The following is a 27844-nucleotide window of genomic DNA, read 5'->3' on the forward strand; positions in this document are numbered from 1 at the left end:
TAGGGAAGAGCAGACCATAAGGCACAGGAAGGCATGGAAGGAAAGTCTGAATTCATGTAGAAGTGCTGTGTAAGACATTCAGGGGTGGCTTGTAAGAAACAGGAAAGAGCAAGAGGCAGAAAGGGAGGAAAGGAGAGAGGTGGGGGAGGTGAGATACAGAAAGGTGGTGTGGTTGTTGGTGGAATAGTCTAAATATAAATGTCCCCATGGATGAAAATTTGTTGATTCTCTTCCTTGCCCATTTGCTTTTGGCCACTGACCTGAAGCCATTAACCCTGTTTTAATTCATTAAACAGCTCAGGGCCTCTAAACTGTGAAATTTGCACATCGGAAAAAGAAATACCACAGTATTCTTGTGTGACGCTTCTTAAGTTTCATGTTCCCTGTAGGAGAGTAGCACACCTAATAGGTCACTACAACTGTGCGCCACTGTTTTTTGGCTGCTTTTGCTCTAGTGGGAGAAAGATTATCACTAGGCTGTGTCTTTGGTCATCTCTAATCAGACAGACACTGATGTGTGTAAACATGTGGGGATTTTACAGTGTTTTAAGAGGGAATTACCAGGCACTAAGAGAAATTGCTCAGGAGGTTTGGGTTCTTATCTCCCAGAATGGTGATGTTATTCTTGACATAATTACACAGTTTGGGAGAAATCTGTTAATCGGATTCTATCATATTCATCATACTGATTATAGCTACAAAGGGAATATGACATTGCTTCTGAGATCTTTGCAGGGCGGTAAGGCTGACAGTGAGGTGGGCCCGTGACATCTTCACGGATGAGTTGCCTGCCCCTCGTGAGAGCCACTGAGGCTGCACTGGTGGGTCTGTTTTCCCACAATCCAGCTCCATGTGGGAGGTCCATCCGAACCCGTGGAATGCCTCTCTTGTGCACGGGGACGATTATGTTACCGGGTGAAGACAATTGTCCTGCAAAGCCATGTCATCCCTGTAAGGACCCTGGTCTCTTCTTTCACCAAGCGTTCAGTCCACTGCATTATGCATTGTATGCATCTAAAACCAGAGTCTGAAATAATTTGATCTTCCTGTCCCCATTTGTATTTTTATCGAGCCATGTTCCCTTAAAGGGATGCCCTCTCTATGCTTTATCTCATTTGCTTCAGCCCCTTCCTTCTGTTCTTGTTACGGCTTGCCTGGCTATTAGAAATGGTGGATGCCATATGCTGATGTGTTAGATCCCATGTTGAGTACCTGAAGGTCACAGTGAAAAGCTGTGATAGTGTGAAACCCCCTAAACCTCCCTGACCTCCCACACCTCCTTATTTTGCCCATATTACCACCTCACTTCAGAGAGACAAGGATAGCCAGGAAACCCCATATTTGGCACGTGCAGGCCTGGTTCTGAGCTGGAGATCATAATTAGCTGTAAATTCCACACCCCCACATGGCACAGCCTCATATTTCCTGTGTTAGACCTCCGAGGAAGGGGAACGTTGAGCCACCACCTGTTGCTTCATGTGATGTCTTCTCCAGGCAGCAGCGCAACGTAGCATCTTTCAGCGAGCCTTTTGGAGCATGTTTGTGTTTTGTGTTTTTCAGTTCATCTCAAGTAGCAAAGACAGGTGTAGCACTGACAGCAAATACAAGTTTGGTCAATTTGGAAGCAGTGTTTCACACATAATTATGTGCACGAGCTGATATGCATGGGCAGAGGCGCTGATGGAAATTTTCCACAGTTGCGTCTGTCATCAGGACTAAATATTATCATGCTACCATTTCTTTCGTACTTATTCTTACTCAAACTGAGTTGATGCTTTTTTGTTACGTGTGCTGGTTTTTTGCACAGAGTGCTTCATTCCCAGCATCACAGCACCGACATATGGGAAAGCTTCGCTTTGGGTTTCGAGGGATTTCCCATAAGCTCACCAATGCCTCCTTTGCCTTCTCTGCCACTGGTTGGTTATCATAGGTCCCTGAATAATTACCCATGATGCTTACGAGGGCAAGTTTGTGCCTTTAGAACCTGCTTTGTAAGTGAGGTTCTTATCTGTGAAGCACACTTCTCATCCTTCCCTCTTTTTTTGCTCCCCCCTTCGTCTTCTTCCTAGCAATTTCCAACCGCACCATTTCCTCCATGTAAGTCTGTGATTCCCTCTGTTAGCGCTGTCCCGTCGCTTCCTGCCCACATAAGTTTGTTGGGCAGATTCCAGCCGTGTGCAGCCTCCCAGATGGATTAAAACTTGCATGAACTGACTGCATTCAGTAAACATTTAGACAAACAGTATCAAATATTAGATTTGACAAGAAATGCTCCATGGTTTTTTTGATGGGCTTGTTCCGTAATGGTAGAAAACTTTTTTCTGCTGCCACACTGGATTTATGACACCATGTAATCATCATGTCAAACACAAATACAGTGATATTCAAGACATTCTGGCTAAACCCTTCGTAATCATGCTATGCTGAAGTAAAAGCAACTATGCAGCAAACTTTTTTCAAGACGTGGCAGAAAGAGAAGGAAGGATGAATTGGGGAAAATTGTGGATCAGCTGGTGTGTATGTCCCCCACCCCATTCACCCTAATCAATAAAAAACCTAATTTTATTTTTGCAATGCCATATCAATACTTTTTCATGTTATTCAAGTGTGATGTACAGGGGTGATCAAAATAACAGAAACTAATGTAACAATATCCTAATACCAGTGACCTAATAAGGGCCATGTTTTGCCTTCAGAACAGCTTCAGTCCTCCTTGGAGTGCTGTCATACAGCTCTTAAACTGTGGGTAGTGGGAAATAGCACCGAGAAAAGCCTCAAGTTCTTTCAGGGGAGGAGGAAAAAAAACTATTTTGCATCCTTTATCATCCTTGAATATGGGAACATCATTAGGGAACAGTGTTTGCACCACAGGGTGCAGCTCATCCAGTAAAATGGCCTCATATTTCTTGACCGTTGTACGACTGTTCAGGACAATCATTGGCTCTGATGAATAGATGGTTGCCCATATCATTACAGATATCCCACCATGTTCAGCAGTTGGCAACAGCCATTGTGGGTTGAAGGCATCCTTTGGCTTTCTCCAAACATAAACCCATCCAGATGCAGGAAATAAGGTGAAACATAACTCATCAGACAATACAATTTTTTCCATTGTTTTGTGCAAGTTTTGTGCTGCTTACACCAGATTATGTGTCTTTGTGCATTGGTCTTGGAAAAAAGTTGTTTCCAAATGACATCCCCACCTTGAATTCCAGCTTTGTGAAGCTCACAGTGTGCACTTTCTGTTGAGACTGGGTCATAGATATGCCAATTCAATTCTGCAGTAATTTTTGAGGCTATACTTTTTGAGGTGTTTAGCAACTAACCTGTTAATTGCCCATCTATGGCTGTTTGCTGTAATTTGCTGTAAAATGGCATGGATGGATGAGGATGGTAGCTAATGGAGAGTTTGGGAAACCCTACCCCCCTACTGCTCAGGATATTTTTTCCATCCATGGCACACGTGTGTGTTTGTGTATTCTCTCCACCTTCACAGCTCATACTGAAGGATATAACCCCTGGAAAAACAAACAGCACCGTAGGACATCCAGATTCGTTTGTGTCACACTCCAGTGGCAGCCCTCCAGGGACGGGACAGTGAGCCGGAGACACACCCAGCTGTCCCCAAGATTACATCGGACCCAGCCCATTGTTCGTCCTGTCAGTTCAAGCGGCAGTCTTTTTCCTTGGACTCATTAATCCTCTGTGTCGGTGTGTGTGTGTGCAGGACTGCATGTGGCTGTGTGTTGCTCAAGCGGATTAGCCGGAGCTCTTTAGGGGCAGTATTCTTCCTTCAAAACAAATGCCGTCTCCCAGCGGAACAGCCATTGTCGCGGTCTTTACCGCAAGTGACATTTGCCTGCCTCTCAATGCAAAACAGATCCCCAGAGGACTTCAACATCGCTGTTTCTTGTCCTGCTTTTTCACTTGTCTTCATAGGCAGGCCCAGACATACATGGGAAAGGGAACAGTTGAGGTACTCAACTAAGACTGTAGGATTCGACTCCTTTACAGTTGCAGTTTTTTTGACTGCCACAAAAAAGTGTGAAGCAAGGAGAAAATTGATCAGTAGATCACATGCCGTATAATTTCAGCTGCTGTTTTGCAGTGTGAGCTTTTTCCATGTGACCACTGGGTAACCAAAGAAGAGTTTTCCTACATTGGCTTAATGCAGATGTTGAGGCTGCAAAGTTATTTAGGCAGGAAGAGACTGGTTCACAAGTATGTGACAGTTTAGGAGCACAGCACTCGTGATACAGGTATCATATGCTTCATTCAGTGTGGAGACATGTTGAGACTGGCATGGCAGCATGAAGACTATCAAGACAGTGTGAAACTGAAGCATGAAGCTGGTTAGACACAGTAAAACTGGTGTAAAGGGAATTAGAAGATGATTGAAGCTGAAGTTGTTGAGAAAGGATGAAAGTATTGACATGGAACGACGCTTGTGAGACTGCGTGAAGACTGGGTGAAGAAAATTGTGGTGTTTTTGTGAGAGAGAAGTGTCATAATGCAGACACATTATGATTGCAGATCCTATAACTTCAGGGGAGTCACTTGGGTGTGTTGGCAGCTTGGACATAGAACTGTAGTATGGTAGGAACCATCAGAGAACCTCTCCAGCATAGAACCACACAATGACACCTTGGTATAGCAGCTTGGAAAACAAGAGGAGCGACAAAGGGTCGCCGTATGTCATTCACAATCCCTCATCCCATTTTTTTCAGAGAGGGCTTGATTGTGGACATGGCTGTGTCCTCTCCTGACCTTCAAAACCTGTCTATTTTAAAAGCCTCTGTTTGTTGATGTTGGTCTTATGTCTTGGGACAACGTGCTGGTCAGTTGATGGCTGGTAGGATCTCATGTTGCTGCGCCTTGAATGAGTAAAACTGTCAAAATGTTGGAATCTCAAGTGGCATCTTGCAGAGTCTACTTCACAAGATCACTACATAGCCTGACTGAAATTCCAGCTTATCTTGCCGAGCATTCTAGAAGCTATGCACCTCTTAAGTTGCTAAATCTAGACTCTCACAGGAGAGCCCTGCTCCTGGTATCACCACACACACAGTTGCCATGAAATGTGACAGGATGCTTGGTGGCACAGTGGCAAGAGACAGCTGAGAGCAGCCCAGGCCACACACACCACACACACATTCAACAATCAGATTTCAGGAAGGCATGCCTGACTGGGCTGAGCAAGACATGTGTTCTGGATGATTGACATGGATGGGTTCTGTACTTGCACACATGCTTGTGTGTGATTCTTGGCCATGACTTATCACAAATTAAAGTGGTCTAAGCCTGCCAGAGACTAAGAGGTTGCCCTTGAGTGCTTTCACTGCTGCAAACCATCCGCCATCATTCACCCAAGAGCTCAGAATGGATTTAAGACAATGCAATTAAAGACAAAGCATTTATGGCAATAAAATCATATCTGGTACTCTGCTAAAGTACTTTTTATACTTTTTATATTTTTACTGTCCTGAAAGACCTGCAATGGTCTTGAATGCCTCAGAACCTGGAGGATCTTAATTCATACTTACAGTCTGTAAAAGCCCCCGCACAGCCATTTTCATCTTTGCAATCTTAGAAAGATTATTTGGTAAAAACTGTCATTCAGTCTCAGTATGGTTTCTGAGAGAATTCTGTAAGTTGGGAATGTATTTTCAGATATATTGTGAGATAACATTTAAGCCTGCTGTACTGCTTCCAATATTGTTTCTGGTTGTTTTAATTTTTAAAAACTTATTAAACTTAATAGCGTGTGTGTGTGTGTGTGTGTGTTATAGAATAGTTGTTTTAATTTTGTTAATTCCATCTGTGATTTAGTGATTTGGGTTACATCAGTATTGTCCTTTTCTGACTATAAATTTTTGTATTATACATATGTATTATTATTTGTATTTAGAATGGAAAGCCATAATTTTATGAACATTCAGATAACACAATTTTTCTATTTTTTCAGATTGAGGTCTTAAGGTTTTGCTTGGTATTTACAGCTGAAACAAAGTCTATGTCCTGCGGGAGTTCAGCATAAAATGGTTTGCATAAAAACGGATGCAAACAGATGCAATTGGTTTGGAACAAATTATGGTTTTATAGTGTTTTAGGCTGGCAGTTTCTCTCGTGTCCCTTTGTTTTAGCCCTATGGCAGTACCACATTGCTGTGAAGGTGTCAGTATAACTCCATATGCTCATGTCTAAGGCGGACACAGCCCAAAAGAGTGGCTCATGTGACAGAGGGAGACTGTGATTTCTTGCAGGCCAGAACTCTGGATGTCACCCAGGGCAGCCAGGCCTAACTCAGACAAGCTCTGTTTGTTGCCAGCATTGTGAGCAAGGGGCAGGAGCAGAGTCCAGGTAAATAACTGCTGTGGAAGTGCGACTGAGCTTTTCTGAGGTTTCTCCAAGACATTTTATTTCCTGTGTCAGCTGCCAGTTCCACAAAGAAGAACTGCAATTATGAGCCTTAGGTTGCTGAGCCCGCTGTTGTTTACCCACAGGGTAAACTCATACTTTAAACTCATTATTACCAAGAAACTAAGCATTCGTTTACTTAGTGTTTATTGTTTCAAGAGTAAAAGAAATAAATACATAAGAGTTACTAAAGTTATAAAGCTATTCATCAGTTTTTTTGGGAACATGTGGTATCTAATGATAATTTTTCTCATTTCATCTGAAAACAGATTGTAAGCATTAGTATAGCCGTTCAGTCCGAGATCATGAGCATGTTTAGTGTTCCGTGTAGTTCTCCTCAGATGCAGTTCCAGTGAATTTGAGGTTTTGTAAATGTGGGAGCCTTTTTTCTCAACCGCTGAAATCCAGGAGGGGTGCGCGGTGGCGCAGCGGGCTTGTGGCTGGGTCCCGCTCTCTGGCGGGTCTGGGGATTTTAGTCCTGCTTGGGGTGCCTTGGGATGAACTGGCGTACCATCCCTTTCCCTCCAGCCTTGCATCCTGTGTTGCCAGGCTGTGCTCTGGCTCACCGCGACACGACTGGGGACAAGCGGTTTCAGACAGTGTGTGTGAATATGTGTTGTGTTGTGTGTGTGTGTGTGTGTGTGTGTGTGTGTGTGTGTGTGTGTGTGTGTGTGTGAAAACCAGGAGCAGACAGGAAACTCCAGATGTCTCTCACTTGAGGGTGTACTATTAGAAATATTCTGAGAATGTGAGATGATTATCAGCAGATTTCCCTTGAAAAGTGGAAAAATTAAATAACTGAGGCATGGTGTATATTTGAGTTAATGGACTCTTACTTCACAAGGTGAAAGGAGGAGTAGGCCATTATATTGTAAGATGCGAGGAATGTCTGAATTTCAACCTGAAATGCCACATCTCACGCCTAGGAGAGAAAGTTTCATAAAATGTAACCATCGGCTAAGGCTTGGTGTCTGGTATGGGTGTGTAGTATTTCACTGGTAGACTGCAAATTTGATTAGAGATGGAAACCTTACTGAGAAAGGTGTCACAGCGGTGTGTGGAACTCAGCAGAATCACAGTCACAGCTGAAGTTGCTCACAAAAAGAACTGACTTTAGTTTTTGTGTCCAGCAGAAAAGAAAAATCTACTCTGATTTATTTTTAAATCCATTATCACTTCGATCGTTTGGTATACACTTATTTGCCATTTTTTAAGATTTATTCTTTCTACAACTGTAGCATTAGTTATGTTTTCAGAAGTTTTTTTTTGTTTTATAATCTAATTAATTTTCTGGCAGAGTTTTAAATTGTCCTGATGCTGCCTCTTTATCAGATTATTTATGAATTAAATATTCTTTGAATTCTTCAAGTGCTGTGATAGCTCCACAAATTGTTAAACAGACACACGTTGGAACGGTCAATGATTACAATATGAATTTGATGATATTTCTGTATCTTTTATATCTCCTGTGCCTGTACATGGCCCTAACAGGATATGATTATCCGTTTTAGGCAGCACTTGTATACAGTCATATTGTCACGTGGTATTTTTGCAGTTTACCAGTGTACCTTTTAAGGTGAGAAACATGGCCATTGTTAATGACTAGGCCTTGCAGACACCTTTACCACACTCAGAAGTAATTAATTAGCACTAATTAAGACTTGTTGGCGCTTACCACCTTCAGTACTATTTCCTTTGTCTTGGGACCAGTATAGTTACATATCACACTGAATAGCATATTGGTAGTGGTGCTATATGGGGCATTTGCAACAAAAGGTTTGCAAAACACAGCTGCTTTCATTCTTTGTGAAGTACAGTAGCTTGGAAAAACAGTACCAAGGCAAGTGGAGTCCCAATATGTTGGCAGATTGTTGCTGGACACTGAAGAGGGATGTTCCTGAAGCTAAATACAGCTGTAAAGCATGCACTCGTATGTTTTACAAGTAAGTTTGTACATATTTTAGGTGTTATAACAGCCTTATTTATGAATAAGTAATATACATTTTTTCAAAACTTGCTTTAAATTGCTTTGTAACTTTTAAACACTGCCTGATAGAAAAAATTCTGACAACAGATCTGAATTCAGCATAAAAAGTAATATAAAGTTCTCATATTATAGCTCGTGGGACAAAAAAAGTAAAAATTTTGTTGACCTGTGAATCAACAATTTTGACTGTCATCAAAGTGTTGCTCTTTGATTTGCAGAAAGCTGTCATTGTACAGAAGGGGGTGCAGTGGCGCAGTGGGTTGGACCGCAGTCCTGCTCTCCGGTGGGTCTGGGGTTCAAGTCCCGCTGGGGGTGCCTTGCGGCGGACTGGCGTCCCGTCCTGGGTGTGTCCCCTTCCCCCTCTGGCCTTACGCCCTGTGTTGCCGGGTAGGCTCCGGTTCCCCGTGACCTCGTATGGGACAAGCGGTTCTGAAAGTGTGTGTGTGTGTGTCATTGTACAATAAAATATTTCAACTTAATGCAAGTATGCAAAAATTAGGGTTTTCTGTCACAACATACAGTATTGCTCCCATAGGTATATTTTAATTTGATTCTTCTGTGAGAATATTTGTGGATCTCAGCTACATATAGATTGTTCCATCATTAACTGCCAACTCTCAAAAATCCCCCATTCGTATAAATCATACCCAATGAACACTCGCTTTCTGAGCTGCTCTGCCAGTACCTTACTGTTCTGAAACGTAATGGCTCAGCTCAGCAGCGGGCTGCACTACCGTGAGACTTTTTTCTGTGGAAACAGTAATATAGCAGTAGTTCTAAATGTCATTCACATAAACTTGAGTTTATTGCAGAGCCTTAATTGACCTCTAACAGTCTCTCTTACTGGTGCACATTTATCTCATCCACTGGTGATACTGATGGCGCATGCCATTTCCCAAAAAGAGGTGAGAAATTGTGGTCATAGTCATATTTTTCTTCTGCGTGATGTAACTTTTTAGGCTGAATTATGTTTGATGTGTTTGACTCCAAAGAACCAGTCATCCTTTAAAGATGCATATGCAGAGCTACATCAGTCAATTGTCGTGTGGTCCACATTCTTATCCCCGTTGTGCCTCATTGGTCAGTTAGATGGTCTGGGTTCCCTTCCCCTCATTATTCACCACGGCTAGCCGGGTGTCCATAGCACGAAATGGGTAAGCAGCACGACCTTCCAAGTGGATCATGTCATCCAATGAAGCTCACAGTACTTGGAGGGAAAATGAGTGAGTGGTTCACAGCATGCACGCTACAGGAAATGTGAGATGTGTGTTGCTGGAGAAAAGCATCTGCTAAATGTGTTCCTACATTTACCCTCTTGAGTGGGCATTGGTGTCACACTTCAGCAGGGAGATGTAAGAATCACCTTATATTTATCTATTGCTTTTCTCCAGAGCAACTTACAATTGTTCACCCATTTATACTGTTGGGTAGTTTTACTGGAGCAATTTAAGGTGAGAACCTTGCTCTAGAGTACTATAGCAAGAGGTGGGATTTAAACCCACAACTTCTGGGTTTAAAGGTAGTAACTAACCCGCTACACTACCAGTTGTCCAAGCTGGCTCAAGCTGCTTCAGGAAGATTTTTTAGCCCCCAGGGATGACTAAGTGTAACAGTCAGAGCCATGGTTTTAGAGACATGCAGGCAGGTATGAATATTAATGTTATAAATGTATGTTATGTTTCAAGCTGTTAGCTCCTGGACTCCTGGAGATATTGTGAGCAAGAATGCAGACAGTGACTGCAGGGTGCAGAGGGTGGATTAGTTGTTTTCAACTGCCCTCTACTCCCAGGTGTAGTAAATGGACAAATGAATAATGACTTGAACGTCCCCTGTCTTTCTGTCTGACAAAAATGATTCACTATAAAATTTAGCCAACAGATGATGACAGGACTCTGTGGTAAACTGGCTAAACATTATTTTTAAGAGATGAGAGAGTGGACCCCCTGGCTTTCAAGCCCACCATGCGATGTTGTTTCCACCACGTCCTCTACTAGGCTGTGGTGGTGCAGTTATGCCGATGGAACTCCAGCAAGTCTGTCAGCAACAATCCCTCAGCATCCTCTCAGACACTAATCTCCCAGGATGCTTTAAGTCTTCTCTAAAATTAGCCGCCAACTTCCCAAGTCAGCCACTCTTACTTTAATCTGGATGGGCGTCACCGGGAAGTTTTAATTATTCAGTGTCACTCTGATCTGGCGCGTGTCCCCTCTTCCTCCTCTCACAACACACACAATGCATCTAGGAAAGAGCAGAACAACAGCAATTAAAGCGTGATGCTTGTGAGACAAAAAAAACATCTCGGGCCCCCTCTTCCCCCCCCCCATCATCTTCTCAACACCTCTTTTAATTTAGGAAGACAGAATCCAATTCCAAATTTCCATTGCACAAATGCACTGCGTATTTTTTGTGTTGTGATCTGTATTTTGCATGTACTCCAAAGGGAACTAGTAAGAGCTGCATGTGTCCCCTGGTGTCCTGTTGACAATATGCTTCTGCATCTCTCTTAGTGAAATCATATCAAAGCAATAATCATTTTCACATGAAAGGCCTTGTGCCTTAGGTTCAGTGATACTGTCCATTGGGATTCAGGCCAGAAGAGATTTAGACAACATCCATTAAGAGATATTACGGCCCTGTAATCCAGTTGCAGTATCTTCCTCTTACTTTCTATTTCTGAGTGAACAGAAAATGGGCAGTAAAGTGAGCTACAGGGCAACAGTATGTACTGAAGGAATGTATTGATAGGCCAGCATGGCTAAGTGGTTATTTTCCCTCTCTCCATGGGCCCAGCAGAGATTATGATGCCTGGGCAATAGCAATGTCCCTTATGGCACCAGTGCTACAGTCTGCATGAAGACCATAGAAGGTTCTAGAATCACTTCTATTTTAGTACTGGATTGTCCGAATTTAGCCAACCAAAGCTTGTTAACCTGACACATCTGTTGAAGGCCAAAATTTGGGCATTGAATCTTATGTTGGAATTTGGGACAAGAACAGAACACCTTCCATTCAGAATACTTTCAAGCAACCTTCAGGTCTTGAGAGTACGCAGACATCTCAATAGGTCATTGTTTTTACTGTGAAAACACTGGAGTGTTTTGTTGACTTTGTGCCGGGATATAAAGAGGCTCTCTGTTTCACTTCAGGCATCAAGGAAGAATGATTTGACTGTGGGGTGAAGATCTGTCTGATGCTGGGATGCTGCGGTGAAACCTCATTCCCTCTTCACTGGGTGTCAGGAAGAGAAGCGTCCCACATCTTACCACATTGTCCCATACACAGCCTCTATTTAAACTGGATCATATTATATATTTAGATTGCCCTGTTAGAATGTTTTTTTTCACTACCAAGAGCACCATCCTGTGAATGTATTACAGTACATTGTGACCCAGCTGCCCAAGTTTCATTCCAATTCAGGCTCTGAGTTGGGACTTGGTGGACAAGTGGATGAGTAAACTGTGGATGAGAGGTGCTCCAGGCACCTACAAAGTAGTGTGCAGTGCTTGAGGTTCACATGAGGGCACACTTTTGGTGTATCCCGTAACATCCAGAAACAAGGGTATTTCGTAATTAATTTGCCACAAAATCCCCCGTAGAGAGGCCTAGTTAGTAATGGCTGTGCTTCCATTAATCTTCTGCCTGTAAGTGTGTGTATATACAAATTTCAGTGAGTACACCCACCTCACCCACTGATCAGGTGAGCCATGATTTAGGCCTAGGCCAAGGGAAAAAACATATACATATTTATATATAAATGCGGATAGTAGCGGACACTATATACTGTACATACCTATGATAAAGTTTAATTTATAAATTAGGCACAACAAGACATAATCATAAGCAAAATCTGGGTTACTTGAACACAAGCACTGCGGTGCCGTGAGAGTTGATCTGATAACTGAGACAGCTACTAAGTGACTAATGGGCGGGTAGCGTATACAGTGTGGATACACTGGACAAAGGGATGATTAATGTCCTGTGCGGGACAGCATGAGATTTCATCACGTTACCCAGAATGTTTACTGAATTTCTGGAATTTTCTGTTTAATTTTTTCAGACTGCAATCAACTGCGGTTAAGTGAAACCGTGGTAACTGAAACAGCAGACACGGGAGTCCTACTGTTTATACTTATATATATACATCTGTGGGTGTATAAATATATATAATTTTATTTTAGTTTTTTTAATTGCCAGCATTGTCTAACACAAGCCATTCCCTCTAGTTGACAGCCGTAATATTGCAGAGGTTAATGGAACACTTGGACCGGTTGTCACTTTAAAAGTGAGAGTGGCAGAAACTTCACATATATTGGGCAGAACAGAGAGCTGGCTAGATCCTGTTCCCAGGGTGCTCTTTATTCCACTTCTGGTTGCCATGGAAATCCTAAAAATCACAAGTTTTCACATTAAAGCTCTCAAAGGAGTGGAAGCCAGGGAGCCTTTTGCAAACACAATACACGGATATTTATTCCTCATTTCTTTCTAATGCTATTTCTGTGAATTTGAAATCGACCTTCATACCAACAGTTACAGTGCTGCTGCTTAGTTAATTATCAGGCGCTTCACCAATGTTTCTTACATGCTTACACCTGTCCAGCTAATTAACTAGGATATTCTAGAGAAGTGATTATGTTGGGGGGACACGGTGGGTTCAGCCAGTGCCTGCTGTGTGGCAGGTCTCGGGTTCGAGCCCTGCTTGGGGTGCCTTGCGACGGACTGACGTCCCATCCTGGGTGTGTCCCTTTCCCCTTTGGCCTTGCGCCCTGTGTTGCTAGGTAAGGCTCTGGCTCACCGTGACCCTTCTTGGGACAAGCGGTTGTTGATGATGGATGGATGATTATGTTTAATCAGGAATCCACAAGATCTTTAATCATAATCCACAACTTAATCCCGCCTTAGTATTTATCAGGTGTCCGTATTGCTCAAAGAATGATGTAAGATCTGTTTCTGTGATGAAAAGAGGTATTCTGTAGTGTCACATTATAGTGCTCTGCTTTTACACTCAGCACCTGTTGTGTCCAGGTCAGGAATCAGTGTAACTCCATAGTGACGTGGAAGAAGTAACTTGTTCCGTGTGAGGGAGATGGGCTGTGTTTATTTCCATTTGGTGTGTCAAGTAGTGGGGGGTGTGGTGGTGCAGTGGGTTGGACCGGACCGGGTCCTGCTCTCCAGTGGGTCTGGGGTTCGAGTCCCGCTTGGGGTGCCTTGCGATGGACTGGCGTCCCGTCCTGGGTGTGTCCCTCTCCCCCTCCAGCCTTATTCCCTGTGTTGCCAGGTTAGGCTCTGGCTCCCCGCAACCCCAAATGGGACAAGCGGTTCATAAAACGTGTGTGTGTGTCAAGTAATATAGCCACTGATGTTTGTGAGGATGTCATGCTAGTGGGAGCTGGCATTACCTTGTAGCGTACTTCCGGCACGTGTCTCTGCATGCTCCGGATAGGCAAAATGACCAGGCCAGCAAGGACCAGGCTTCTCCAATGGCCTGTCTCATGAGGTCGTACGAAAACATCCTAGCCTCTGGTGCAGTCTGTCATCCCTCGCTTTAGCCTCTTTATTTCCTTCCACTGCAGAACTGTCATTTACAATGTTTAATTCTCACGGGACAGGAAAGAGCGGAAAAAGGGAAAAAAAGGCATTGTTTTTTAGCAACTGAAACAGTAACAATTTTTGCCAAAAATCCAAACGGTCAGTGGTTCAGCATGCGGTCGCCATGCACTTGCACCCTCCCATCCTGCAGAGTGAAGGAGAGCGAGGAATGGCCACTCCCAGGGGAGCTGTGATCATGTGCACTAATATACAGGGTGCTCTCTGGGCAGCAAGAGGAACGGGGGATTATCCAGCATGCCCAGCACTCCCAGCAAGATGCATGCTTATGGGACTCGGGAGGCTGGCCGCTTGTAATTAGACCCTGGTGAGGTTTTGTGCGGATCCCAAAGTTTATCTCTACGCCCACGTGAAGATGAATGGTGGTTGTAGGGCATGTTTTTTCAAAGCCAATATAAAGAAAGAAAAATTAACAAAGCAGTTTTTTTTTTCCTTTTTACTTGTAGTCTCACTCTTCACGAGGCTGGCCTGAAACAGTTGCCTTCGCTTAATTAGCTTTTTTATTAATATATTCATTCTTATGGTGCATTTCTGCCTTATTATCTGTGTCCCCTCTTAGATTTGCTGGTATGCTCATGTGCCACGCTTAATCCAAAAGTACAGGTGCACAGTGTCATACTCTGTGCTGCTGAGGTCCTTGAAGAACTATGAAGGAGAACAATGAGAGGAGTCACTGGGAGTGGGTTGCATTGTGCTATGCCATCTCCACAGGGTGAGGGTGAGGGGTGTGAATGGCACACCTGGGCACAATGCTTAAAGGAGGCTATTTAAGTAAGGTTGCAGTGAGGGCCTGTGTTGAAGTGAAGCTTTCCTCCTGGTCTGGATGACTGTGTGTGCTAAGGGAAGAGCAACTCATACATTCATAGGTCTTTCATTGCTTAGCTGATCCTTTTATCCAAAGCGACGTACAGTTTTATCCCTCTCTACACCTGGATGTTTACCTATGCAGTTCATCTTACGTTCCTAACCAGTATCCTTCAGTTTACATTTCTTTAACCACTCATATTTTCTGCTCGAGAGGTGTGAGGTTTCTTGCTGTTTGCCTTGCCTCTGGACAGTGCTGAGGGAATGATTCACTTCTGTAATTCCCAACACAGATACTGTAAAACTTCACAGAGCTCTACAACCATAAGGGAGGTCACCAAGACAAGGAAGCCTTTACAATTTTTAACTTCATTTCAGACTTACTATTGTTCCTGTAACATCCTTCAGCCATTCCATTGCCTGTTCCACAAAACAGCTGGCCTGATTATTTGGACCTGCTGGAATATGACAAAAGAATTTACTTATAGTTAGAAGAAGTGAAAAGCATTGGTATGGTAGACATTACCATTCAAAGAAATTGGAAAATGGAATTTCTCAAAAGCCAGTAAAGTTACTGTTTGTGTTTGGTGTCCAGATTCTCATTAAACCAGTTATACCACATTACACTGATAATTTTTTTTTCATTTTCACAAAAAAGGAAGATAACTGAAGATATATTTAAGCAATGTTTTACTTACGGTCATTTAAAACAATTTTGCTGATGAGGTGGTTTAGCTGAGTGTTCGGGCTCTGAAGGTCAATTGATCACATAAATGATTGATTGTTTATTTGCCTGAGAAACACTGCAACCTGACTGATTGATTTGCAGATTGATATGTTTGCTGGATGATGGATCGGGGCTTGTATTAAAAACCTTTCCTATTGTCTCCAACAGTTCCCTACCAGCAGAGCTCCCACGGAGGAGGCCGCAGCATGGCTCCCATCCTCTGCTTCCGCTGCCGGGAGCCGTGCAAGGGGGAAGTGGTGCGGGTCCAGAGTGTCCACTTCCACATCAAGTGCTTCACTTGCCAAGGTAAGGCCACCTTCACCCCCCACCCTTTGGATCAGGTCCCGTTCATGGCTGACATGTCTCCCCTGAGATTTTAGAGGAACCTAGAGCGGGGGTTTTCTGTGAGGACAGCGTGTCAATGAGATGTCTGAGCTTGAGTGCAAAGTTACAAATAACTGAACCCAAGGAAAAAACAAGTGACCAAATGATCAAAGCATCCTGGAGAGGCCTGTTTGTTCTTTGCTGCATGTGCCGTGTGACATCTGCACCAGCCATGTTCCCTGTGAGTGTGATTTTCTGAGTTAACAACATGAGGTCTAAAAGCTCTAAAATGCATGTGTTCACAGCTAGTGGTGGTGACACGTCATTGGTAGAAAGTAATAAAACTGTCTGAAAGACAAAGTCAGGCAATTCGGGCACAACGAGAAAAGCATTAGAAAAATGTGTACATTTAGTTGCCCCCCGTTCCCCCGACCCACCCCCCACGTTCCCCCGTGTTCCCCCACCTCACTAGTATCCAAACCACTGGTGCTCGCACACTTTCCGTGCTGCATGGACAGGGTTGCTGTGGAAACTGTGCAAAGGGGCACCCTGCCCTGGTTGGTAGTTATTCTCAGCAACACTCTCCAAGCAGCATCCAATGGGAAGCCTCCCTTAAATCCCAAGAACCCAGTGGGGAGGTTCAGAGAAAGGAGGTGAACAGAATGGGGGAGGGGGGTGCGCAATCCCACCCTCTATTGTGACATCACAGGTGTCTTGGGAACACAGGAACTGTATGAACGATAACAGACTCTCGTCCCTGTCAACAATGACGACCCCCTCTTGATTATCCCCCCTCTCTTTATCTGTGCCTCACATGCACAGAGGCAGAGTCTCATGCTATTGCTCTGCTACAGTTAGCGCATGGTCCGCTGGAACATGAAGGTCATCAGTCTTGGCTACATAGTCAGGCTGGCATCCTTATACCTGCCTGGTCCTTCCTCTTTTAAATTCAAATTCCATTACAGCAAAGCAACATAAAAAAAAAAAAAAAACAACTAAATTACATAATTACAGATACTGGAGTAATGGCTCATCTCTGCCTATTTTACATTCTGCCAACACCAATCTGTGAATCCCTCTTTACATTGTCTCCTCTGGTTCTTTCCTGCATTTCTCTCTCTCAAGCATCCTACTGTCTTTCATCCCAATGCTTCCTGAGCTTCTCCCTCTGTGGTCTCCTGGGCTGAGTGCCTCACGGCGCCAACCGGAGCTGATCCGATTGTTCCACTCCAGGCACTTAACCGCTTTACCTCAGGGTGGCATGGCGGCAGCGGCACGCGAGCCCCCCGTCAGCTGGGGAGCAAAGCAGCCCCCCCACGTTGCCCACAGCAGCATGGTGATGCCTTGAAAGAGAAAGCCTCTCAAGGCAAGTATGCGGGCAACAGAAGGAGAAGCTGATCCTTTTCAGTCATCAGCTTGCCTGGATTTCCAGTATGCATCAACACACCTTGTCTGTAGCCAGGCCCTATCATATCAAAACCTTCATCAGTTCTGTTCTTGGTCTGCTTCGCACTGAGCATAGAGGAGACAGTTGCGAATTGGTGTCCTACAGTCACCTCACAGCCTGCTCAACACGAGAGAGCAAGTGGTTTATAGCTCTCATCACATGATAGAAGAAGAATTCCTAAAAACTTTGATGCCTTTGTAGCCAGTTCGCGTCTTCTGCAATCCAGACTCAGTTGAGACAACTTGCGTCTGCGTTGTGTCTGAATGAATGACTCTCAGTAGATCTGTCTAGAAACCAAATTTATTGACCTCTCTGCAAAGAATGCAATGTAATCAGAAAGCAAAAACTTATGCCATAGCTGCACCTGTTCTCTTATTCCAGAATGTGCAGAGTACAGGACAGGTCACACAAGAGAATAAATGAAAAATAAATAAAGACACAGAGGGGAGAATTTTGTCTAAGATGAACTATTTAAATTTTAAAACAAAACACCTTACACCATACACTTACCTAACATTTCTGCGATACAAAAAGGTTTTCCCATAGCTGTTGTCAACAATGTCACAATATGGAATAATGGAATAAGGACATGAACACTGTGCATTTTTCTAGACTCAGCCCCAGAATCATGTTGTGTGTTGATTGCACGTGTAACAGTTACCTTGCGTACACTTTATCTGCTTGAATAAACAAGTGTTCTGTTCTTCTCCTTGTTAGACATGATACTGCTTTATGTCCGAATAAGAAATCCTGAGAACAGAACTCCCATGTACAGCCGCTTCATTAGTGCAGAAAAGCGTGCAAACCAAAACAAAAACAGAGGAACCAGAGATTCATTTATATGCCTATAAACAATTCCTACACGATTGTTAGACATCCAACAGAATGTCTCTGTTGCTTAGTTCCACATTTTAACTGGTTTCTTTTCAGGGATATCTATTTCATCAGCGTGACTTAAAGGCGAGTATTGACCGAAGCAACTGTTGTTTTGATACTGATCTGAGATGGACCTGGCGAAACAGCTTAGGGGCCACTGGCGCATTATCCATTTCTACTCAGTTGCGAGACATGCATCACCGCCAAGGAGGGATGTGTAAAGTGGGGATGGCAACCTAACTGCATGGCTGCACAGTGGCTCATGTTGCAGAGAATCAAGCCATCCATGGCACGGTGTGTGCGGAGCAACTGGAAAGGCCAACTTCGTGCTGTGCTCCAGAAAGGTGGCCTGTCTGTTCTGACAGACACTGCATTTTCCAGCACCATTGTTGAATAGTGCCTAGCACGCACGTTTATAAAGCTGCATTGTTCCTGGACGCCAGAGCACGTGTATGGCCTACTCTGTTCACAAAACACAAACCACTAACCTACTGTCTTTTGTTTGTGTTGCTGTTTTCTTTTGGGGCTTGTTTTTTTTATTTTTGTCCACTCTTTACAGCAATGATGGGAAGGGTAGGTCATGGGCGTGCAGAGGTCTGGATGATGTCCATGCCAGCACTACAATAAAGGATGCCGTTGTGGCCTGGATGCGGGCAACCCATGCATGAAATCCATTCCTCAACTCAAAACAAAAAGCTATTGATGTGTTGGGACTCGTGACCAAAAAACTCATTTCTTAATAGGAGCATCCCACATAAATGCTTCAGTGGAAAACAATGACGTACATGAAATGCTAAGAACTCCTAGAACAGGAGTGGTCATCATGTGGCTCAAGGGTTGCATGCAGCCCTCCATTCCACATAATACAATCCATTAGAGCATTTGTAAATTATTGATATATACTATACCCGTCACAAATATTATAAAATCTATTGTTACTGGTGAAGTTTCTATATATCAGATAAATTACTTTAACTGATGATAATATTTTATCTCGTTAAGTCAGTTAATGCCATTAATGCTGTTTGCATTTTACAATAAAATAATTTTTCAACTTAGACATTTAAGATGCAGTATAGTAAACCAGTTTTCAATTCACAATAATAGTTGTGGCCCTTGACCAAAAAAGGTTGGACATCCATATCCTAGATAATATTTCTCCCTAAGAAGGTTAAAAAAAAATCAGTAACTGCTGAAAGAACTGGATACTAGAAAAGCTAAATAATGTATAAAATTTCCACATGTTCGTCACAGGGAGCGAAGATGCGAAATACAGGTACTCAGCGGCGTGCACATCTCTTTATTTTGAGTAATGTAGAAGTCGTAGTTTACAGAAAAAAATTACGTTTTGTGGTAATGAAAAAACTTTATAGTTTTTGTGGTAATTGAGCATCATTTCTGATTAAAACTTCTTGCACCACAGTTAATCAGTACCGTGTCCCCGAAACATTACTCATTCATTGTGAAGATGTATTTTAGATAAACCAGTTTGAGCAGAAAATTAAAAGTTGGTGCAACAATGATGGTAAAATACATTTGACCGAGAGGCTACTCTAAACAAAGTACGAATCTTACATTGTTTTAGCAGACTATTTTTGTCTTAGATTTATGGAGTTTCTGATGAAGACAATAATTACATTTTTGAATCAGTATGGTAGTTTTAATTTAAGCTTTTCTAAGGGAAAATTAAAGAACCCCTTCCAGTAATGGACATTGGCATTAGTACAGACCCCACAGGGGCAATGGAATAAATTGTCAAAAGTGTGAAATGACCCTGTATGTCTGTGTGTGTGTGTGTGTGTGTGTGTGTGTGTGTGTGTGTGTGTGTGTGTGCGTGCGTGCGTGTGTGCATGTGCGTGTGCGTGTGCGTGTGTGTGTGTGTCTACCCTTTTCTTCACTCTGAGGAATGTGTGTGTTGAATGCCTTCGTGTTTTATAACTGTTACATCTCCACAGAAATTTCAGAAAACAATAGAAGCTTTTGTTGCAAATTCTGCCCTCAGAGTTCAGGAGAACAATTGAGCAATTAATATTGACTTGGAAATGTTAACAAATGTCCTTGGAAAGTGTCCAGCCACACAGCACATTTTGCCAAGTGCATTTTGCCAATCTCTCAAGCACAGTAAAACAAGATGGAAAAAAAACAGCTCACGTATGCAACCTGTTTCCATCTACAACAGTAACAAATGCACTTCACTTGTAGCTTGTGTCAGTCTTAGCAGAGTAAGAAACAAATTAAAGCTTTTAGAAAAAAACACAAAGAACCTTGTGGTTTTGTGACAAATTAATGTACCTATGTATAAATTGTGTAGACGTTAGCTAAAAATTAACAATGGTCTGATTCTTCCAGTTCTGTTTTGATGAAGCTGGGAGGCAGTGACGGAGTGCGTGTCGTATTATTTGGACAGGGGATGAGCGGTCAGAACCCAAATGACCCTGGACACAGCCCAGCTCTGGTGGCTCACAGCCAGTTCTGTTTGAAATTGTTTTCGTATCCCCATTCTTGTCAGCTTCTGAAAAATGTATTTTTGATCTTTACAAGATGAGTAGGAATATTATCAGTATGTACAGGTAGCACAAACATTTCACAAATTTCATTCTGGGCTGTGTTTCCTAAGCTACAGAAAAGAAAATATTACTTGCTATATCTTATTGCATACTACACTCATTTATATTTTAGTTATCAGACTGTTACACTGGACTCACATTGCTCATTTTAAAAGCACCGGCTTGCTTTCTTTGAGTTTAAGTGGTATTACGAACCTTGATTTGGAGATAAATAACTTTTCAGATAGGCTCCTGCCGAAAGATTTAACCTAGATCGTTCCAACACAATATCTCTGTTGCATGTAGTCAGTGTGAATCAGTTGATGTCCTCCAGCACCCTTGCTCACTGGCTTTTGTTCCCCTACATGGACCATTGGGACAAAGTTGTAAGGACAGAACACAAGAACAACACTGTAAAGCACATGAGGAGAGGGGACCATTTTTCTGCTGTTTTCTATCCATTTTCTCTTTTTTTACTAGCTTGTCCTGCAGCACATCAGATAAGGAGGCCTAATTGTTCATATTGATGCAAGAAGGATAAACGGGTTAGTTCAACAGAGAAATTGTTATATGTTCGCTTGTACATTAAGGATAGAGCCTTAACATTATTCCAGATTTATGAAAGATCTTTTCAGGATGATAAAGAAAAACCACAGAATGTCCAGAGGAAGTCCACTGGTATAAATGAGAAGAGCTATAGATGAAGCTCACTACTTCTGGGTGAATGATGACTGTGGAGGATGTGCAAGTAGTCTCTAGTTTAGGCTTGGTCCCTGGCGATCTTACAGCTTGATCCAACCCATTTCCCCTTGAATCCATTTGAAAGCATCTTTCTTCTTTTACCCCTTCTTCTCTTGCTCATGCTACCTCTATCTCACACTTTTTTGAGTGTGGTGAGTTAATAATAATGATTTGAGTTTCATGAAATTGTTACAGTCTATCCCTGAAACAGCAGCGGATGGCCTTAGGGTGTAGATGTGAACCAGGTTTTTAATTGATAAGAAGTCCCTCCCTCCTCGTTGCTCTCACTTCTGTGCTCTAACATTGTCCCTCCATGTTCCCATTCTCCCTCTCTTTCTCTGGTTCAACTTACAATTATCATATCTCAGTTAATTTCAGTAACACTGTAGATCTGGATTGGCAAATTACACTGATAAATTCTTCATGCAGTGTTGGGGGGAGGTGCAGCGTTTTAATCGCTGGGTCTTTTAACTTGTATTTACCCTGGCAATTTTAAACCATAAAGGCAGCAATTATAGTGTCGAGAGTTACTATTGTAAATGAATCAAAGAAAATATAATAAAAACAGTAATTATTTTAAGCATAGAAACACAAGCAGTAAATCATCGGAAGCTGAGGTTTTGTGCCCCTCCCCCGACCCACCGACACGCGCTGCTGCAGTGGTATCCTGTCATGATGAGCAGCAAGAGAACAACTCACAGTCTCACACTCCTAGCACTTCTAGCTGCCAATTCAGCTTCTGCATATACTATAAACTCATACTGCTTCATTCCTTTCACCCTTCAGTTTTTTCAGTATACCTGTCATAAATCACTGCTGCTGAAAATGAGGATTGCCTTTTAATGTGTCATAATTGATTTCATGAGTTGTGCGGCTGGTGGTGTCGTGGTTGGAGCAGCTTCCTTTGGCTCTAGAGGTTGCCAGTTCAATCCCTACCTTTGGCTGTGGTGCCCTTGAGCAAGGTGCTTGCCCTGCAATTGCTCTGGTACCTTTCCCCAGCTGTGTGCTTGGGTTGTGGCCCTGCAATGGACTGGCATCCTGTCAAGGGTGTGCCTCCCCCCACCTCTTCAGCCTTGTGTCCAAGATAGGCTCTGGCTCACTGCAGTCCTGCTTGGGACAAGCGCTTGTTGAAATTGGTTGGTTTCATGAGTTGTTTCTCAAAAGATCACAGCCACTGATTTTTCAATCAAACTGTATTCAGACATTGATAAAACAAATGTGTTAACTTAGATATGGATGTGCAAACAGTAACATGCTGTAAATACATGTCTAACACTTTACTGTTTTTACTTTTAACTTAATCAGAATTTTGTTTGCATTCTTTTGAAAAATTAACAGAATCGAGAGACAATGATTAATTGCCTGGGAATTTATGAAATACTGTCTGACTGTTAATGGAAATAAGTTTTAAAATAATTGTATCTGGGGGGGCGCGGTGGCGCAGTGGGTTGGACCGGGTCCTGCTCTCTAGTGGGTCTGGGGTTCCAGTCCTGCTTGGGGTGCCTTGCGACAGACTGGCGTCCCGTCCTGGGTGTGTCCCCTCCCCCTTCGGCCTTACGCCCTGTATTGCCGGGTTAGGCTCTGGTTCCCCGCGACCCCGTATGGGACAAGCGGTTCAGAAAGTGTGTGTGTGTTTAATTGTATCTATTATTGTCGTATGATTGCCTCATCATTTACTTTAAATTAAATCTGAGACACTTCTGTAGTCAAATCCAGCTTGTACATACTTGCGTTATTTTAAGGAGCTTCTAAATTATGTTTATTGTAGTTTATTATAGTTTAGAGAATGAATGATAAGCAAAGAATATCTGGATAATACCTTAATATTTCAGGTATTAAATTTTACAGAAAAAGGGGCTGACTGTATTTTTGATCTCTCTGCTTAAAAGGACACTAAACAAAAGTCTTCTTTCAGATCCCCTATCCTCCCTCCAAAAAATTCTCATGTGTCTTCTTGAATCCTTCTACGTGAAACAGGCTCGTGATGAAGCAGCAGCAGCCCTGAACTTAATTGAGTGTGTAAAATGTCCCATCATGCCGAGCAATATCGGTTCAGCTCTTGTGCCAGTTACCAGGTGGCTCCTGTAAAGCCACCCTATCAGGGTAGACTTGGCCCTGTAATGTTGCTGAGGGAAAAGATCCCTTTAGCTGAAACAGTTAGGATTGTTTTTAAATCTAGTGTTGCTGTAGGGTTCAACTGTTAATAATTATGAAAACCTATTGTTTTACCCTGTTGCTAATTTGGATATAACACAAGGTTCTACTAGGGGAGGAGCGGGAAGCTGGAATTTTTCCATGGGGCACGAGATGAGGAAATCCCCTTCTTGGACGGACTGTAGGTTAAAGAGGTCAGTCATCTAAGAAGATACTCTGGCTAAATTGAACAAAACATACCAGTTTCATAAAGAACATTCCAGTCTGTGGCAGGGACATGCCACGTGAAGAAGGGAGTGACAAGACCCTTGTCTTGAACACTGCAGCTGACAGATCTATTCATCATCGAAACAGGTGGCAAAGTTCATTCCACCAGCCGCTGCTCCCTGGCCATAGGCCATATTTGAGCTGCATTGATTTAATGTGTATATGTAGTTGGGAACACCTCAAACAAATAAAATGAACTGAGAGAATAATATTTTGTGTAGCCTGTCAGGATGGACATAGACCTAAGACTTAAAATGACATAGCTCTAGCAGCGTGTCCGTCTGTGGAGAATTGGACTAGGGGATAAAACGATAGCAGGAAGAAGAGAGTGACAAAGAGGTTTTCTGTTACCATGGTAACATTAGCTTTTGGTTCCAGTCACCAAGCCATGATTTGGTTGCCAGGGAGACATTCCCGTGAAAATGATTTTGTACAGGCAGGTAGCAGCACCCAATAGTAGCCCCAGCATGCTGGCTTACAGATTTGGGAAAGATGACTGGGATTATCCCCTACCTTGTCATTCTCCAGGACCTAAGCCAAAGGGGATTTAAGTGTTTGGTCTGTACCTGTTGTCACTTTTGGCATTCCAGCCAGGGTAAGAGGTAAGAATAATGTTTTAGACATGAGATTGTGTCGTAGGAATCTAAGGTTTCTTTTTTTGAAGGCAAATATATTTTGTTGTTATTTCGTCAGTGGGACTCCAGCTGAATGTGGTATAACTATTCAGAAGATTCTTTAGATGAAATTATAAAATGTCTTTGTTGGTCTGCTGGGAGAGGAAACTCCATAATTCCTGTTCAGGTCTACCCAACATCAATTGGTTCTTGTTGTATCCAGGAATCAAGCTCTCATTAAATGTAATGTCCTGGCATGACTGATAAAGCCTCATGGTCGAAAGCTGCCAGGCTGTGAATGGTAATGATTTAATGAAAATTGTAATTTTGTCCAAAATAAGTTTTTCAGTCTGTAATTATACAATAACTGACACTGGTCATATACACAACATATGGCTCTGGCAATTTCAGCAGGAGGGGCCCCTTGATGGCTTCCGGAAATGAGGTCAGGGTGTCAAAGGCCTGTTCAAAACGATAACAGCCTAAACTGTTTCCACCGCACCACGACCCAGCGGTAAGGTCATGGAGTTAACAGGAAACATGTCTTGGCTAAGGCTGTGGGGTTAATGAAAGAAGAAGTTTGTCGAAGGTAATGAAGCAAAAGGGGAACTCTCGCAATTTGATTAATAGTTTAAATGTAATAATTTCAGAGTCATCTTCATTTGTATTAGTCATGAACTCTGTCACCAAGAAAACTCATACTAGTACATTTGAAATTTCAGTTCTGTGTGAACATATTATTGTGACTAGAGAATTTCTTGTTTGTCGTTGTGTATGTATTGTAATTCAGCCATTTTCCACCTGATGAGCTCTTAACCCCTTTAAGGATTTAACTGTTACATAACGGTGGTGTAGCTCTCCCACCTCTCTTAGCTATATGTGCTCTGGGGACTTTACAATGTACCATCTGGTAACTATGGGGAAGTCCTTGTATTAGACTCGGAAATGCAATTGTGCTCTTTGCATGTTGTTCTTCCTGTACTTTGGCGCAGTCTGCACAGCACATTAATTATATGACATGTTCCTCATTACCCCCAAGAGGTCCTCGAGAGGGCTGCAGTGTGGGACACTAAGCCAAGCCATGGATCCTTCACACAGATGTAGGGAAGGAGCCCTCCTTTCAATAGGGGCCTCACTTGTCACTTCTTGGCAGATGTCTGTCATTTTATTTTCCAAACTGTACGTCTTTGTCCCGGTGATGGAACCTGCCATGTATAATTTAGTTGTATCGCGTTGTGTGTGTGTTTTGTGCAATGGAACAAATAGAGTACAATCAATTTACATGCAGGCTTATGGCTTCCATGGAGAGGCGAATCAAGGCGAATCAAAATCAATGCAAGCAAAGCCTGTTAGAGCATTACAAGTCTATTCACAAGCATGTGTCAGGCTCTCTGCATCCTCGGTAATGTGACACTGATATAATGTAAAGCTGAAGTGCAGAGACATGTTTCTCATTGCAGCACTCCTGTGTAAAAGGCGGTCCTTCTCTGTGTTTCTTAATGGCTCCGATGGGAGTGCAGTTCAGCATTCGAAACCATCCGTTATCCACGTGACACACCTGTGACATTAAGTTACTGGTAGAGTCTTGAGCAGCAGAGATGTGCTGGTGAAGTAGCCGTTTTGCCCGAGCACTTTGTATGGTGGACAACAGCAGAAAGGTCAGGCAGGCACCTCAGCCTCATTGAAAGAGGGCTGCCAGGAGGGAGAGCTGAATAATTCATGCGTGGTTGGCCCGACTCTTGATGGCTGTCATACGCACAGGTTGTGAGAGTTTGGCAGTTCCTCTGGTTCCCAGCATGCTAGTGCAGTCCTGTTCCACCCGACAGATAAACGGGTCAATTGTAGACCATCGGATACTCGCAGCAGACATAATGCTTACTGTTATCTCCCCCTCCTGCTAGATATGACTAATGCACTGACCCATAATGATCGGTTGTAAAATCAATTCCATTCTCCTTCTGCCCATGTGTCTCTCCCTCGCTCTCACTCCATCAATCTCCTGTTCTCTTCTCCCTCCATTCTCGTTCTCGCGCTCAGAGTACCCAGCCTGAAGAACGTCAGTGGCCTATCAATCAGTCCCATCTCATTCTTCACGGAAGCACCTCAGGCAGCTATTTGTAGGGGAAGACGATGGAACAAACTCTACTCTATGCTGACTCTGGGGAAAGCCGCAGGAAGTAAGAAGATACCACCTCCAACCCCCCACACTGTGATCTCCAGCCTGTGTTTTATTGCCTACATTTATAGCAGGTGCTGTAAGCTGCACAGGACTGTGCAGCAGTTCTAGGCATTTAATTAACTTTTGTAATTTGCCCAGAAGGAGCACCACAGCAAAAACCCACTGTCCATTCCTGAAACCCTTTAATCCCAGAAAAACACATACATATTTACCACATCATGCATTTACTCTCATTGCTCTTGCATGTGTTTAAGCAGCTGCTATCATAATATAAATGTTTTCAATTAGGTCTGCTTTATATTTTCTTAAGATTGTAATGTGTAATTTTATTTAAATAAAGGTTCTTTCAGTATATGTAATTCAAGAAACCTAGAGAACAATTCCATCTTTACTTGCCTATATGAATAGTGATGCACATGTGTAAGTGTAGAACGGCAGGTGGTAGAAGAGCAGGTTGCATAGCAGAAAAGACCATCCCTTTGCAGCCTGGATGTTGCTATTTGAGCACCTAGGAGGGGCCCTGCTTGTAATACCTTTTCTGCAAATATCCAGTAATATAAGTTGCAATGGGTAAAAGTGTAAAATAATAAACAGTACATTTGTTTGACATGACAGGATGTCTCCAGCCCAGGGCATGTCCAGGTATAAGGTCGCAATTGGAAATTCTTGAGTTTTAGTTCAACTATCATTTTCTCAGTAAAAACATAAAAGTGAAAAACACAAGGGGGTGCGTGGCGCAGTGGATTGGACCAGGTCCTGCTCTCTAGTGGGTCTGGGGTTCGAGTCCCGCTTGGGGTGCCTTGCGACGGCCTTGCGACGGACTGGCGTCCCGTCCTGGGTGTGTCCCCTCCCCCTCCGGCCTTATGCCCTGTGTTGCCGGGTAGGCTCTGGTTCCCCGTGACCCCGTATGGGACAAGCGGTTCCGAAAATGTGTGTGTGTGTGAAAAACACAAATACCAACAGAAGACATATGGCTAATCAGACGAACTGTAGACCAGACCCTTCAGCTGTTTTACATAATATTTAAAAAAAAAAAAAAAAACACACACACACACACAAGTCACAGGCTGAGACCCAAACTCAGCTCTGTTTTTACCCCCCACCTTTTCCTGTCTTTAAAAGTACCTGCCTTAGGTTTCATTGAAGGCACCAGGTGT

General features: G+C 43.0%; 1 protein-coding gene across 4 annotated transcripts in view; it reads left to right on the forward strand.

Annotated features, from left to right (window-relative positions):
• ablim3 (actin binding LIM protein family, member 3) overlaps window positions 1-27844 on the forward strand; it is an 88429-nt gene that overhangs the window by 10135 nt on the left and 50450 nt on the right. For all 4 annotated transcript variants that reach the window (XM_018756283.2, XM_018756280.2, XM_018756281.2 and 1 more), the window contains exon 2: window positions 15708-15845. In XM_018756283.2, the coding sequence (XP_018611799.1) occupies window positions 15708-15845 (138 nt within the window). The remainder of the gene's footprint in view (window positions 1-15707; window positions 15846-27844) is intronic.

The sequence above is a fragment of the Scleropages formosus genome, chromosome 13 (assembly GCF_900964775.1).
Source record: "Scleropages formosus chromosome 13, fSclFor1.1, whole genome shotgun sequence".
NCBI classification, from domain to species: domain Eukaryota; kingdom Metazoa; phylum Chordata; class Actinopteri; order Osteoglossiformes; family Osteoglossidae; genus Scleropages; species Scleropages formosus.